Here is a 16287-nt window from a genome sequence, read left to right as displayed (position 1 = left end):
TTGTGCAACCCAGGCTGTCTGGCTCTTCCTCTACCTGCTCATGAGTTGTTAAACAGGGAAAAGTCCCAAGTTTTGTTGAGAGTCTCATGAATTTTCTTAGACACTGACAAATAAGTCCAGACACCTGCCTCGTCAGCTACCACATTGCGTTTGCTCTTTCTTTTCCTCTGAACCCGTTTGGTTTCCATTGGGTCTTGCTACTCCTGATGGCCTCATTCCTCTTTGTTGGACATTACTGCTAGTTCTCTTGGATTCTGCCATTTCTGCCATGTCAGCCAAGCAGCGGCACCATTTCTGTCATGTTCCATCATTCACACCAGGTCCCACTGCTACTGTTGGGCACGGTTACCTCTCCTACCAGACACTGAAGCTCTTTCTGTCATCTAGTTTAGGCACCCTCACTGCTGCTCCTGCCCACCTAAGGAATGGAGACTTCCAGGACACAGTTTGTGAGGCAGTTTGTGGCCGAGTGGAGGAGAATGACTCTTTCCACTTGAGCATTACTTTCTGCTAAGAAAGTACTAAAGCAGGGATGTGTGGGCCTCAAGTTCTCAGTGAGGACAGCTGTTAATACTTAATTACAGGTTCATCTTTACAGGAGACAGTCATAATGAGTTCATGAGCCTTGATCAGGGTAAACCTGAGTGAAAAACACCATATTCAGAATTCTTCATGCCTATGAGAACGAGGGCTTTGTAACTGAGACAAGCTTAGTGTGTCTGGTTTGGTTGAGTTCTCTCCTACGAGACTAGTTTGTGCAAATAGACTAATTGCAAGCCAGCCCACTATCTGATACAATTAGCCAAATATACCTGAACTACAAGCATGGGCATAGCTCACCTCAAACTGGTCAGTCCACTATAGAAACAATAAGTCAGGAAATTAATCTTTGGTTCCCAGCCCATCTTCCCCTTCCAAGTTAGAGCTGATGTGAAGATTGACAACCAGATCATGGAGGCCAGTGCATCCTGTTGGAGACTAACAACCTCTGATTTAATACCGTCTCCTCACCACTCTACCAGCCTTGATGATAGAAAGGATACAGAATGAAATACAATTATTGCCTCACCGCAGCAAGAAGTTACATCTGTGAACCAATGTAATCTAGTCACAAAGTATTGGCAAAAGACTCTAGGAATTTTGAAGTAGTTTCAGATACAACATTCTTGAATATTACTGGAAAATGGCAGAAGCATTCCTAACTTGGGATGCATCTCCTAAAGAGGTTACTGTGGGAGAAAAAGGGTTGAGATGTGCTGAAGATCTCTAGAGTCAAAAATGGCCCCACAGCCTATCAGATAACAACTCTTCAGGGTGGTACTGAAGCAGCAGAATTTAAGATGATCTTAAGTCCTGTAGTTCAGTGAAAATTTTACTGCTGTGATTGAGGCGTCTCTTTGCACAGCTGGTACATAACCATGGGTTTGTGCACAATAAAAGGATAGCAAACAGAAAGGAGCTATGCTATTTGACCTGGCATTTCAATACAGTTCATCAAATATATATTAAGTGTCTACCATACACAGTGATGGAGGTCCTGGGTGGTGCAAATGACTAACGAGTTCATCTGCTAACTGAAAGGTAGGAGGTTCAAGTCCACCCAAAGGCACCTCAAAAAATAGGCCTGGCGATCTACTTCCAAAAAATCAGTCTGTGGAAACCATATGGATCACATATCTGCTCCGACACACGTGGGGTAGCCATGAGTCTATTAGCAGCTGGTTTTAATCTGAGGGGTAGTTATCTATTTTCTATGAGGGCTCGTGCCCACTGATAAGCGATGATAAACATAGGTTACAAATAGCTGCCATATCTTCCCTCCCTGCCCCAGCACCACTTGGAGTGCTTTTAATTAGAAAGATACTAACATAGATTAAAGTCTTAGCCATTCTCAATTCCTCCATTGACCTGATGAAAACCACAACCATTGAGAATCTGCTACCTTAGAGAATATTATCCGAAGTTTTATCTAAGAACACCAGTGAGCTTAAATATAGCACCCAGGAAGTGAGCTGTATGCAAGACAAAAAAGTGACCCCGTTACATACCGATAATTGGGTTCAAATGTGTTCTTACCTTCTGGTTCAGAGCATCAGACGTGTCAAGCATATCATTTCCACACAGAGGCTTAGCGTTTCCTCGTGGGAGAAGGCTAAAATAATCTTCCAGATGTAAATTAAGAACCCGCTGGCTTGTCCTTTAGACTCGCCTCAGTTTTGTATTTATATATAGGACACAGTGGCCATTGAAGCCGCACGAAATGCAAGCAAGCCGAAAAGCAAGCCCTAGCGTAGTACTTAGAGGCCGAAGAGATAAAATGATAGATCAAAAGGATTATTTTTACTTAATGAAGCATTCTGGATTTTGAGTCTCTCTGGACTCTGTTTTCTACAGGAAGTTGTGCTCAAGGGCTGGAATTTGGAAATTCCACTACAGCCGTATAATCAGTCAGCTCTAATTAATTTAATTGAAATGGGAGTCTTGACAAAACCCTGCTGTGCTTATAATTAAAAAATTACAAATGGGTGGGAGAGAGAGGCTTTTTCCCTCTGAAATTAGCTTAGTGTATTAATTCAGAAAGTCGTCAGTTGCATCTGATTGTGTGCATTGGTAATCTGAACCATCTGCCCCTCTATACTAAGGAGTTCACCACTTTAATCCAGCTTAGGGCTGGCAGACACCCACACTTCTCTACACTGTGTCCTTGAATAGATGAGGCTGAGCAGAGGCCTTGGCTCCTAAATGTGTCACTGTTGTTGAGCATACTTGGTTTGTCTGGTATTTTGTTTTTCAGGTTTTGTCTGAGTTTTGGTTTTGTTTTACTGGGGCAGAAACAATGGCTTTCTTTGTGAAAAGTATGATAAGTAACCAGGTAAAGAATTTAGGACTTGGTGGTGGGTCAGAAGAAGAGAAGGAAGAAGGCGGCCCATCTGATCCTGCAGCAGCTCAAGGCATGACAAGAGAGGAATATGAAGAGTATCAGAAGCAAATGATTGAGGAAAAGTGAGTACCTGCAACTTCATTTCCCTTTCAGAGCAAAGGGAATTCATCCCGGCCATACCTCAGTTCCCCAGTGTATTTCTCTCGTAGGTGCCTTTCCGTTTGCATTTTACCTCTAACCTTGAGGGAAGGTGCTTTCTACTAAAGTGTACAGTTCCTTAGCATCAGCAGCTACAATGTCCTACTAGTGTGAATGGAAACGGCAAATAAAAACTGAATCCCTATACCCTTTTTAAAGCAGCTTGACACTTTCTGGTCTAGGCATATTTCAATCAACAGCATTTTAATTGTTCAAATGGAAGTTGTGAGTCTAACTCTTCTTTACAGTCTTTTTGCAATTCACCCACCTAGCCAGTAGAAAGTTTTTAACCACAACAATTCAGACTCAACACCTGGAAAACCAAAACCCATTGACGTAAGGTCGATTCTGACTTATAGGGACCCTAAAGGACAGAGTAGAACTGCCCCACGGGTTTTCCAAGGAGCAGCTGGTGGATTTGAATTGTCGACCTTTTGGTTAGCAGCCAAACGCTTAACCACTGAGCCATCAGGGCTCCGCGCAACTGGTAGTGGGCCTTAAAGAACAAGTAAGGGGGAATGGGAGACTTGTTGCTTAGGGGACAGTTAGTTTCTGTTAAGAGTGATTTAAAAAAACTGGAAATGGATTGTGTGATGATTGGACCACATGGTGAAGTTAATCACGATTTTTTTTTTTTTTTAGTGAAAACATGATTGTTTTTCTGTTGTAAACAAGAGCTCTGAAAGAGTAAACCATTTAGTTCGGGGGGAAAAAAAGAAATATATATGTGTATATAATACAACCTTCTTGATTTTGCATGTGTGAAAAAAGTCCAGAAAATACAGCATGGCAATGATGTCATAGACTTGGCTTCTCAAAGATTATGAGTAAATGTGGGGAGTGTTTATTATGAAAAATCTTAAACATACAGAGAAGTAGACAGTACAATGAATACATATATATGCCCACAACTTAAAATTGACAGTTAACATTTTGTCATATTTGCTTATATGTACGTGGGTAGATAGATGGTAGATACTGAAAGAGAGAGAGATGGCAGATACATAGATAACCATTTTAAAGTAAATTACGGATTTATAGACATCATGATACTTCACCCCTAAATTCTTCAGCCATGTACCTCCAAAAAATAAGGACATTCTCCAGGCTATAGAAAATGTAATAAAAATAAAACTCTAGCAACATCTTAGCTGGACGTTATGGAATGTGAATATCACCAACAATTGAAGGCTGAGCCTTAAATAAGTGTAATCTATATGTAAGCTTTAAAGGCTTAAGGTAGAATGAATTAAAGAGACTTTTAATAATCAGCTGAGAATGGAAGCATCAATCTAAAGGTTAAATATTCATCATGTGTTACAAAAGAAAAGCACTTCTTTTTTGCCACCATGACTGTTTTGCTAATGATCAATTACATAATAGTTGCCTAAGTCCTAGTGCTAAGATGATAAGAGGTGAAAAGGTTAAGGACTTGGAAGAAACTAAGAAAGTTCAAAGACCTACATTTAGTGGAAAGTTTGTCTACTGTATTTTTCTGAAAGAAATTGTGGCTTATAAGCTACCAAGAATATTCTCTGCAAAGGAAAAAGCCCAAACAAAACTAACCAACTACAAAAATGATGTTGGTACTAAGATAAGACTCAGGCAAAAGAAGCAGCATTCCTTGAATATTGACTGGTTTTGCCTATGGCATGAGAATTTATACTAACTGTAAGCCACATAAGAAAAACAAGTATAATGAAAAAATGGAAGTAGAATGATAGCACCAAGTGTTCTCAGCTTGAGTGGGCTAATAAAAAGAAAAGGGTCAGAAATTTAGACTCCATACCTGATCATGTAAAATATCATTTAATATGTCTAACCAATAAATCTGGTTGCAGATATGACATCTGTTTGATTGCCTAATGTCCTAGTTTTCCTTAATTTTGTATCTGGACAGATCAAAGCTCAAAATGGCCAAATGGTATGGTCAATCAGTGAATTGAGTTATTTACCAACTAATCGGCTTTTTATGTATGTGAAAATATTGTAAATTTATGTAGTCACCCAATTTAAGAATTCATAACAAGACAATGGGTCTGGCCTGCTTCCCCCATGGCAAGAGGGTTTACTAACTTGGTGCATTGCTTGAGTTGTCAAGAGCTTCGTCATCTAGAATGCTACTTAAAGAAGACATAAAAAATGGTTCATAACAATTTACATGTAGAGAAAGCTATAGACATTATAGTATATATAATTATTAAAAGGAATTTTAGCAAATAAAGCCTCCTAAACTCATCCTCATCAGTTTAGAAAGTTGTGGGATTGACTCTACTAATTGTAAACTAAAAATGTGCACTCTATTGCACACTGTACTGCACATATTTCTTTATTTTACTTCCGTATTCAGATAGTTCTTATCCACTACTGGTAACCAGTACTAAAAGAAGTCTATATCTAAATAGAACATTTAGAAAGGTATGAACTAAACGATAGTCAGTCCCCTATTTTTCTCAGTTACATTAAAATGCCCCTTTGTCTAAGTTATGGTGCAGTGATTGTGGTATCATTTTTAACTTGATTCTGGACTTTGTTTTATTCAGCAATATTTTTGGACTTGTACTAGGTATCTGGCACTGTGAAGGATATACTGAAAAGGAAGGCAGGCTTTTTTTCTGCAGGATTTACACTCTTGTTGGGAAAATTAGTTATATGTGACAATAACCGATTTGTGTAAGTGGTTTGTAAACTGGCTCTTCAGGATTTTCTAAAATAAGAGTTTCAAAAATGCTTTGAGCCAATGGCATCATCTTTGTTCTTTGTGTCTTAGGCTGAGTTCTCTAGAGAAGGAAAACCAATGAAGTGTATATATATGTATATATATATAGAGAGAGAGATTTATCTCAAGGAAATGACTCACAAAGTTGTAGAGACTGGCAAGTCCCAAGTCTGTGGGTCAGGTGTCAGGCTGGAGGCTTCTCCTGACTTATGAGGTTGCAGAGACTGACGAACCCAAAATCGGCAGGTCAGACAGCAGGCTGCTGGCTCACAGGCTGCAGAGACTTACAAATCCCAAGATCAGCAGGCAATGTGGCAGACCACAGGCTCAGTTCCCAAGAACTGGAGGTCAGATGAAGATAAGTCACGTGCAGGATCCAGAGCAAGCAAAAGCAAACTTTGCCAGAATGTCCATATATATTGGATGCAGGGCACACAACTGAGAAAACTCCCCTTACAACTGATTGGCGGACCACATCATATCACATCATGAAGATGATTACATTATATCACAAAATGGAGGATAGCTACATCATTACATAGCTGCCAAATTACATCATTTCCTAACTGCCAAACCACTGAGAATCATAACCCAGCCAAGCTGACACACAACCATAACCATCACAGTATGTATTCTGCAACTACTCTGAAGGAGGTAACACTCTTTTCTCTTGGTTTCAAAATAACCAGTCATTGCACCCTAGAATGCTACTTCTTACACACCAAAATACAAACTAGCCATGCAGATAGGGAGGGAGACTGGGAAGAAAGAGATCTGAGTCTGTACCACATTTGGATTGACAAATAAATCAGTGGAATTTATACAGCCATTTGATTTTCAACAAAGGTGTCAAAATAATCCAACAGGAAAACGAAAGACTTTTCAACAAATGACGCTGAAACAGCTGGAAAACACTGACCTTTGATCCCATCTCATACTGTATACAAAAATTAATTTGATATCTATTATAGACCTTAAACACAAAAGCTAAAATTAGAAGGCTTCTAGAAAAAAACATTGAAGATTATCTTTGCAACTTGGAAATAGGCAAAGATTTCTCAAACAAGACCCAAAAAATAATAACCATAAAATTCTTAAAATGATAAATTAACCAAAGACACAAGGGAAAGATTAGTCCAAAGGACAATGGACTACAACTACTACAACCTCCACCAAACTGACCCCAGAACAACTAGATGGTACCTAGTTATCACCACCAACTGCGCTGGCAGGGACACAATAGAGGGTCTCAAGAAAAATATAGAACAAAATTCAAATTCACTCATACAAAAAAAAGACCATTCTTGCTGGTCTGACAGAGACTGGAGAAACCCCAAGAGTATGGGCCCTGGATTCCCTTTTAACTCACTACTGAATTCACTCCTGAGGTTCACCCTTCAGCCAAAGATTAGACAGGTCTATAGTGCCAACAATAACACACGTGAGGGACGTGCTTCATAGTTCAATCATGTATACGAGACCAATGGGCACAGCAACCCCAAAGCAAAGTTAAGAAGGCAGGAAGGGACAGGAAAGCTGGACAAATGGAAACCGGGAACCTGGGGTGGAGAAGGGGAGAGTGTTGACAGATCGAGGAGTTGGCAACCAATGTCACAAAACAATTTGTGTATTAACTGTTTAATGAGAAACTAATGTGCTCTGTAAACTTTCCCCTAAATCACAATAAAAGAAAATGATAAATTAGACTTCATCAAAAGTAGAAGCTTTTGGTCATCAAAAAATACCATTAAGAAATAGGCAAGCCACAGATTGGGAGAAAATATTTGTAAAACATATATCTGACAAAGGACTGGAATCTAGGTTAGATAAAGAACTCCTGCAACTCAGTAAAAGCAAAATAACACACACAACTAAAAATGAGTAAAAGAATTGAACAAATACTTCACAAAGATATACAAACGACAAATTGGTACCTGAAAAAACTGCTTAATGTAGTTGCCATTGAGTCAACTCCGACTCATGGTAACCGCATGTGTGTCAGAGTAGAACTGTGCTCTATAGGGTTTCGATGGCTGACTTTTCAGAAGTAGAGGGTAGAATAAAAGAGAATAAACCACTAAAAAATAAAGCAACACATACAAATTTTCATGAGTGAAAGAAACTGCACAAACACATAGCTTATGATTCCATTTATACGAAATTCAAGAACAGGCAAAACCAATCTCCGGTGGAAAAAGGACAGCAATTGCCTTTAGGGTTATGGGGGCAGGGGCTATGGAGGCATGAGGGATCTTTCCGAAGTGATGGTAATGTTCTATATCTTTACAGGGGTTTGAGTTACAGAAGCATGTACATTTTTAGGAACTCATCAAATGGTACATTTAAGGTTTGTACATTTAATTATATGTAAATTTCACTTAAAAAAAAGAAGAACTGTAAACAAATATGTAACTCTAGTTAATGATACACCCACTCTTATCAATATGGTTAAGTTCCAAAGTTCAGGCCTTTATGCAAAAATCAGCATAATGGGAAAATGAAGGATGACTACATCAGATCACAAAATGGAGGATGACTGCATCATTACATAACTGCCAAATTATATCATTACATAAATGCCAAACCACTGAGAATCATGGCCCAGCAAAGATGACACATAACCTTAACCATCACAGCCAGTATTACTCTTGCCTCACACCTTTGGCATTCGTTAGTGTCAGACATACATTGTTAGTGGGCAAAATAGTTGGATAGTGGATTTTTTACATTTGTCATAAGTGGGAAATGTCAGATAACAAGACAGTTGATAAGTGAAGAGTAGGTGTATATGGAGCCCTGTGGCACAGTGGTTAAGTGCTCAGCCGGTACGTGAAAGTTCAGCAGTTTCAACCCGCCAGCCACTCTATGGGACAAAGATGTGGCAGTCTGCTTCTGTAAAGATTTACAGCCTTGGAACCCTATGGATGGTTCTGCTTTGCCCTTTAGTGTTGCTATGAGTCAGAATTGACTCGACCTCAACAGGCTTTAGTTAATGATATGCCGTCGAAGTTTGGCAGTTCGAACCTGGCAGCACTGTATAAGAAAAGCCTAGCGACCTGCTTCCATAAATACTATAGCCAAGAAAACCCTATGGAGCACAAAAGTGACTTGACGGCAAGAGAGTTTTTTTATATGTGCTGATGTCAGAGTCCCTGGGTGGTGGAAAAAGTTAACTGCACGTGGCTGCCAAGCTAAAAGTTGGAGGTTCGAGTCCACCCAGACGCACCTGAGAAAAAAGGCCTGGCAGTTCCAAAAAATCAGCCCCAGAAAACATTATGGAGCACATTTCTATTCTGACACACATAGGATCACCATGCGTAGTAGTACTGATGTCTGGGAAATTCATCGAAAAAGAAGATGCACAGATGAGTGGATGGAGAGATGGGCAGATACGTGCTAAAAACACATACTGCAAGGGGCTGATTATAGACTCTAGATGGCAGGATATATGGCTTTTCATTGTAAAATTCTTTCAACTTATCTGTAGGTTTGAAATTTTTCATAATAAAATATTAGTGAAATAAAGACCTGATCCCTGTCTATGTGACCAAGTCACTGATCTCTTGGGAAAGTCATTCTATTTTCCTCTTCAAAACCGGAGGTCTGGACCAATGCTTTCTCATGCCCATTAAAGGCCTGATATTCTGTGGACAAAAATGGGTTCCGAGAGCTCCTGAGCCTAGGGCCTGGCAATCAATAGTTTACTCTGATTATTTGCTTCTGATCCAGCCCTTCCTTGCAGTCAAAGTTCTGTGTAATGGTTAAGATTATTTCAAAATTTGGAACTAAGAAATAGAAACCAACATTGCCATTGAATCAATTCTGACTCATAGCAACCCCATGTATTAAAGAGTGGAACTGCTCCACAGGGCTTTCTTGGCTATAATCTTTACAAATATAGATTGCCAGGTCTTTCTTCCACAGCACTGCTAGGTGGGCTCAAATCACCAACCTTTAGGTTAGTTGCCACTGTTAAGTGCAGTCAAGTCGATTTTGATTCATAGCGACCCCATGTGACAGAACAGAACTGCTAGGCTGTAATCTTTATGGGAGCAGATTGCCAGGTCTTTCTCCCATGGAAGTACTGGGTGGGTTTGAACCACCAAACTTTCAGTTAGCAGCAGAGCACTTAACCTTTTCAGCACCAGGGCTCCTTTTTTAGGTTAGTAGTTCACCACAAGGAGCCCTGGTGGCACAGTGGTTAAGCACTTGGCTGCCAACCAAAAGGTTGGTGGTTCAAACCCACCAGCCACTGCGCAGGAGAAAGATATGGCAGTCTGCTGCTGTAAAGATTTCAGCCTTGGAAACTCTATGGGGCAGTCCTCTAGGGTCACTATGAGTTGCCAACGGGCTTGGTTTTTTTTTTTTTTTTTTTAGTCCAACACAAACCATTTACACCACCCAAGGACCTTAGAAACCAATGTAGCCACCTGAAAATGAAAATGGGATTTATTTTAAGGATGCAAGCTGCTTCACCAAACCCATGCACAGAAATCCCACCAGGCCTCACATGTTTCTAAACTAGGCACTAGAAGGTTGTCGGGAAGCTGCACACTCTTTTTCCATCTCTTGCCATCGCTTCCATCTCTACTTGGCCACTCTTTCTCAGCAGCCAGCTCCCCTGTTCTTTCTGTCACCCAGACCATGGGGCAGGTGTGAAACAGCAGCCCTGCCTCCAAGTTCTCCTGTTCCAGTTTCAGCCACTCTACGTGTCTCTGTCTTTCTCAGTCTCAGTCACAAATTCAGAGAAGAGATTGTATTTACCCAGTGTGGTCCAATCCGATACAGCCAGACGTCAGGGCCACGTCCATAAGTTTAGCTGCCAGTTTAGCTATGGGCAGCTGGAAGGTGTTGGGGAAAAGTTTCTAAAAACAAAATCTACTCCCAACCCAAAAAACCTCTCCACAAAAATGTCGTTGTTGTTGTTAGGTGCCGTCGAGTTGGTTCCGACTCATAGCGACCCTATGTACAACAGAACGAAACGCTGCCTGGTCCTGCGCCATCCACAAAAATAGAAGGGAAAGAAAAGTTGTATTATTGAATAAGCATTAAACCAATATGTAATCAGGAAATCTGTAATCAGAAACTGCAAGGACAGAAAGAAATCAGACCTTTTATATAGCTTCCCAGGGTACAACTCATTACATTCACACTTCTGGACAAAACTGCTTACTTTTTAACATCGTCAAGGCAGTATACCTGAAGGCATGCTAATCTCCTTCCAGGAAACTGGGCGGTAGGGGTATGGTCCTCCTTGATGATCATATTTGAAAACGGATGGTACTCAGGTCCTTGAGGAAATATCCCTGATGTACACATTTTTTAAAGGGACAGAGAATTTACAGTGATAAGTTGTCCAAAGTGAATTCTGAAAGAACAGGGAAGGAGAGGAACTTCTTCCTTTATTTTCAACTGGGAGAATGAAAACCTTTGATTTTCTATCTGTAGTTGTGCTTACACAGAGGGGGTCCCTGGGTGGCACATGCAGTTTGCAATCAGCTGCTAACCTAAAAATTGACAGTTCTAACCACCTACTGAAGCCATGGAAGAAAGGCTTGGCAATCAGCTTCTGTAACGATTACATTAAAAAAAAACACCGTGGAGCAGTTCTGCTCTGTAACACATGGGGTTGCCATGAGACGGAATTGACTCAAAGGCAATGGGTTTGGTTTGGTTTTTACAGAGGGAGATGGTACTGAGAGCTTGACTGACTTCCCCCAAAGGCCTCCACTTTGGTCTGGATTATCGTTAGCAAAGCAATCTACCTCAAACATGCATGACCACGAGTCCCATTAGATCGTCCCCAGAGCAGGACTTGGTATGGTGTTCTGGAAATCCACCACACCTTGTTCAACGATGCTTCTTTCCAAACAGGAAAGACTAAGTTGGGATCTTGAGAGGGTGATGATGAAAAGAAAACAGCATATATTATATCCCATAAGACCATGTGCCTCTAAAGGGTCCCTTAGTGCTGGATTCTACAACCCTGTTTTAGATTGAATAAGAATCAAGCAGGAAGCTTGTTAAAAATGCAGTTGCCCTCCCTCACCCCCAGGGATTCTGGTGCAATAGTAGGACTGGGATTGGAGTCCCTGGGTGGCCAAGAGGCTAAGCACTGGACTACTAACTGAAAGGTTCATGCTTCGAACCCACCCAGAGGTACCTCAGAAGTAAGGTGTGGCGATCTGCTTCCAAAAGGTTAAAGCCTTGAAAACCCTATGGACCAGTTCTACTCTGCACACATGGGGCTGCCATGAGTCACAACTGATTTGATGGCAATGGGTAAACTGAGTCATTAGAGTAAATATCCTGTTGCCCAGGTGTCCACCTGCACCAGGGACTGGGAAGTGTATCTCAGTGTTGGGGTGTGTCAGAGCAGGGGCTGGAATGACCTGAGCTCTCTATGTCCTTATGACATTCTTTAACTTGTCCGCAACTTTATCCTCTTCTTTAACTTCTAGGATGGAAAGAGATGCCACGTTTACACAAAAAAAGGCAGAGAGGGCATGCCTCAGAGTTCATCTCCGAGAAAAATACAGACTTCCAAAGGTAAGACAATCTTAACACAAGGAACATATCATCACGTCTTGATTAATAAAAACAGACTATTTGACCATCAGCAAAGGGTCACCTTCATGAATATATATATATGTATACACACACACATGCTTTTGTCTTAATCTTCATTGAGGGCTTCGATATGTGAAAAAAGCATTGAACTAGGAGTTCATACAATGTGGATTCCAGCCTTTAACCTCTATGAACTTCCATTTCCTCTCAACAAAATGGAGTTAACACCTGTAGATGACGTAGATGCGCTTTAACAAACAGAAGGTTTAGGAGGCTAGAAGTCTAAATTCAGGGCACTGGCTCCAGCGGAAGGCTTTCTGTCTGTGTTGGCTCTTGGGGAAGGTCCTTGTCTCTTTACAGCTTCTGTTTCTTGGTTCCTTGGCGATCTCATGTGGTGTGGCATCTATTTTCCTCATTCGTGCTTTTTTTTTTTTCTGCTTAAGCTGCTCTTTTATATCTCAAAATAAATTGACTTAAAACGTACCCTACACTAATACTGCCTTATTAACATAAAAAAGAAAACCCTACTCCAAATGGAACTATAACCACAGGTATAAGTAGGATTTACAACACATGCTTTTTGTGGACACAATTCAATCCAGAGCACCTGCTCAAGGTCACACAGCCAGGAAGTGGCAGAGTCCGAGGTCTTACCTTCTATGACATTCTGCCTCTCTTTAAAGGCAACATTCGATGCCTTGTTTTTGGAGGTGATGTAGTAGTTGTGGGCACTACCTAGCACAGTCTTACCCATCTCAGTGCTAGCTGAGCAGATGAACACCTGGAGTGTCTGGTTGAGTCCGCAGTTGGGTTAGTGGTTGGAAGAGGCTGCACTTGTCTGTTCTGGCAAATGACTCGGGATGCCCTGGTCCAGGGCTTGTGTCCAGTGGCGACGGAGGGCCCAGCATCTTGCTCCTCTGGCTCACCTCCTCTGTCCCCATCTTTCCCACCTGGGAACCACCTTCCGATTAGGTGTTCAGCTCCGTATTCCAAAAGCACACCCTCCCTTTGAGAACATCTTCCATCTGCAGAAGCCAAAGACAAAGGTCCCTCCAAAGCCTATGATCCTTTCCCAGGTGTGAGCGCCATCCCCATCTCAACTGGATGGCTTTAGAAAGTGCTACTAAACCAGTTCCTTCAATGGGGTCCCTGCAGAGCCCCCAAAGAGCTGACTCCTGAAGCTTCCAGCACTAGACTAAGAGTGAGAGTCTACTTCCTTTGCAAGGCCACTGCTGAAATCACAAGAGTTCAACAGCCCCAGCCAGGGAGAAGGTCCATCCCAAAGATGCCAAGGAACCCAGGTTCTGCTCACAGTGAATTCATTTTCATTTGCAACCAGTATGTTTTAAAAATGCCCTTGCTTTTTGCCCCTCCTTTTAGGTTTAATACTTTTTACCACTGTGCTTGCATTTTGGAAAAAGGAGACATTTCTAAACACTGTTTTTTCAGCTCTCACTGTCTGCTGTACTTCCTGAAATTCCCAAGCACGTCACTGGTGGCTTTAGTTTCCCGAGGCGGCAAGCCTGGCTCAGATTCTCGCTACTGAACTGGAGTCTGTCCCCTACCCTCTTGGGCCCATCTGATTAAAGGACCACAAATCTTGTTTGGAATGAATTAGAAATTGAATACATGCATGGAGATGATCAATCCGGCATGTATCTTCTGTGAGGTTGGGGTTTTTAAGGATTTATTTTTGACAACTTTGAACAATTTTATTCATTGTTTTGATGTATCTTGGAGATCTAAGGAGCACTGGGTCTCCGCTCTGGCTCTGCCACTCTGATACAGTACACCCTCAGGTGGTTTTTTAGTATAACTTGTTTTGGACATCTCTATGTATCAGCACTGGGTTTTTTTTTTTTTTTTATGTATTAGCACATTGTTGTCGTTGTTGTTATTTGCCATCAAGTGGATTCTGACTCTTGGCAACGCCATGTGTGTGAAGTAGAACTGAACCATAAGGTTTTCAAGGCTGTGACCTTTGGGAAGCAGGTCATCCAGCCTGTCGAACCACCAACCTTTTAGCTAGTAGTCGACTGCTTAACCGTTTGCACCACCAGGGACTCCCTTCGAATGGCTTTTTAGAAACACCTGACCCTCAGTTTCCTCATCTATAGAGTGGGGGAAATGATACCTACTTCATAGGGTCTTGTCTGAGATACAAGATACATATATCTTGTCTGAGATACATAAGGGGCCTAGTACCAAACCCAAAACCAAACCCGTTGCTGTTGAGTTGATTCCGACTCATAGTCGGACTCTATGTGACAGAGTAGAACTGCCCCACAGAGTTTACAAAGAGCGCCTGGTGGACTCGAACTGCGGAACTTTTTGGTAAGCAGCCATAGCACTTAACCACTGTGCCACCACGGTTTCCTGGGCCTAGTACAATGCCTGACAAATAGTAAGCAGTCAGTAGACATTATTTTCATTATTTCTTTCTTGTTGTTAGGTGCCATCGAGTTGATTCCAACTCACAGCAACCCCATGGGACAGAGTAGAGCTGCCTCATAGGGTTTTCTGGGCTATAATCTCTACAAAAACAAATCGCCAGGTCTTTCTTCCGCAGAGCCACTGCGTTGGCTCAAGCCACCAGCCTTTCAGTTAGCAGCTGAGCATTTAATCATTTGCACCACCAGTTCTTATTGTTGTGTGTTGTTGAGTAGATTCTGACTCATAGTGACCCTACAAAATACCTACAAAAGTTATGTTTTGACAATAATAAGTGAAGTATCGAAGCTAGTCCTGCCTTGGGTAAGGGCTCCAGTGTGTGTAAACAGTACAACTCAAGGTCTCTGGGCCTCAAGAATCTGAGCTATTGATTGTTTCCTTTCACAATGGTGAGGCTACTGTCTCACTCATTTCCAGGTCCTCATTGGTGACACTTCAGGCTTAGCAGCAAGGCTTTGATGCTCTGCAGAGAAAACAATTCCCTGATCTCCGAACCCAGATATCCTTTGGGACACGAGCTTTTCCAACAGAAACTAATGAACGAGGAAAGAATTATGGCCATAAGAATGTGCACATTCAGATCCTCGCTGGAGAGGGGCAGACCCTGGAGAGTGACAGTGACTATATCTGGATAGGCTACTGCTCCCTAAGCCAGCGAGGGAAGGGGGAGCAGGAGGGAAGTGGATAAACTGTCACAGTGGAGGGCAGTATCTTGCATTGCATGGTTACTGATGCTCAGAAAATACAAGTTCTAAATACACTTTTTTCTATAGCGGTTTCGAATGCGTAGTGCATTTGTAACCACACCTAATTTTTACATGGACCCTAAAAGGAACTTTGAAGTCCATCTGATAATCTAGTGCCACGGGTGCATTTTACACAAGCAGAAACTGCAGCCCAGGAGGGTTAAATAGCTTTGCAGAGACCCACAGCTACTGAGTGACAGAACCAGGATAAAAATTTATGCCTCCTAACCAACTTACAAAAGGATTCGAACACAGCTCCTTCTGGCCTCAAAGCCTCTGCTCTTTCGACTCTCAATATCCAAGATGTCCCAGAGTTTAAATGAAGGTTTAAGCTTCACGTGGCTTAAAACTGCACCGAGACACTGGGGACAACCTGCATTGTCTCACTCTTCCAGTAAAATGTCACCGAGTCCCACAACCAGCAGTCCAGGCACATGGCCCTTCTGTCCCTGGTGTTGTCTGGTGACTAAATTCTAGATGCAATTCAAATACATGGATGAGAGTTTCACTTCAAAGAATTCTACATTTAGTGGTTCATTGCAAAGATTACTTTTAGATGGGGCCTCCCCGTTGTTGTGCCATCAAGTCAATTCCAGCTCCTAACAACCCTATGTGACAGAGTAGAACTGCCCCCATAGGGTTTCCTAGGCTGTAATCTTTACAAGAGCAGATGGCCAGGTCTTTTCTCCTGCAGAAAGTCTGGTGGATTCAAACCCCTGAGC

General features: G+C 41.7%; 1 protein-coding gene across 1 annotated transcript in view; it reads left to right on the top strand.

Annotated features, from left to right (window-relative positions):
* Positions 1–2836: 2836 nt before the first annotated feature.
* The window catches only part of CPLX4 (complexin 4), a 34624-nt gene continuing 21173 nt past the window's right edge, over positions 2837–16287 (top strand). The window contains exons 1-2 of the mRNA XM_049901126.1: positions 2837–3003; positions 12260–12347. Coding sequence (XP_049757083.1) covers positions 2837–3003; positions 12260–12347 — 255 coding nt within the window. The remainder of the gene's footprint in view (positions 3004–12259; positions 12348–16287) is intronic.

This window comes from Elephas maximus, chromosome 11, assembly GCF_024166365.1.
Source record: "Elephas maximus indicus isolate mEleMax1 chromosome 11, mEleMax1 primary haplotype, whole genome shotgun sequence".
In the NCBI taxonomy this organism is placed as follows: domain Eukaryota; kingdom Metazoa; phylum Chordata; class Mammalia; order Proboscidea; family Elephantidae; genus Elephas; species Elephas maximus.
The sequence above is the reverse complement of the archived record's forward strand: the minus strand, read 5'-3'. Positions and strand labels throughout refer to the sequence as shown.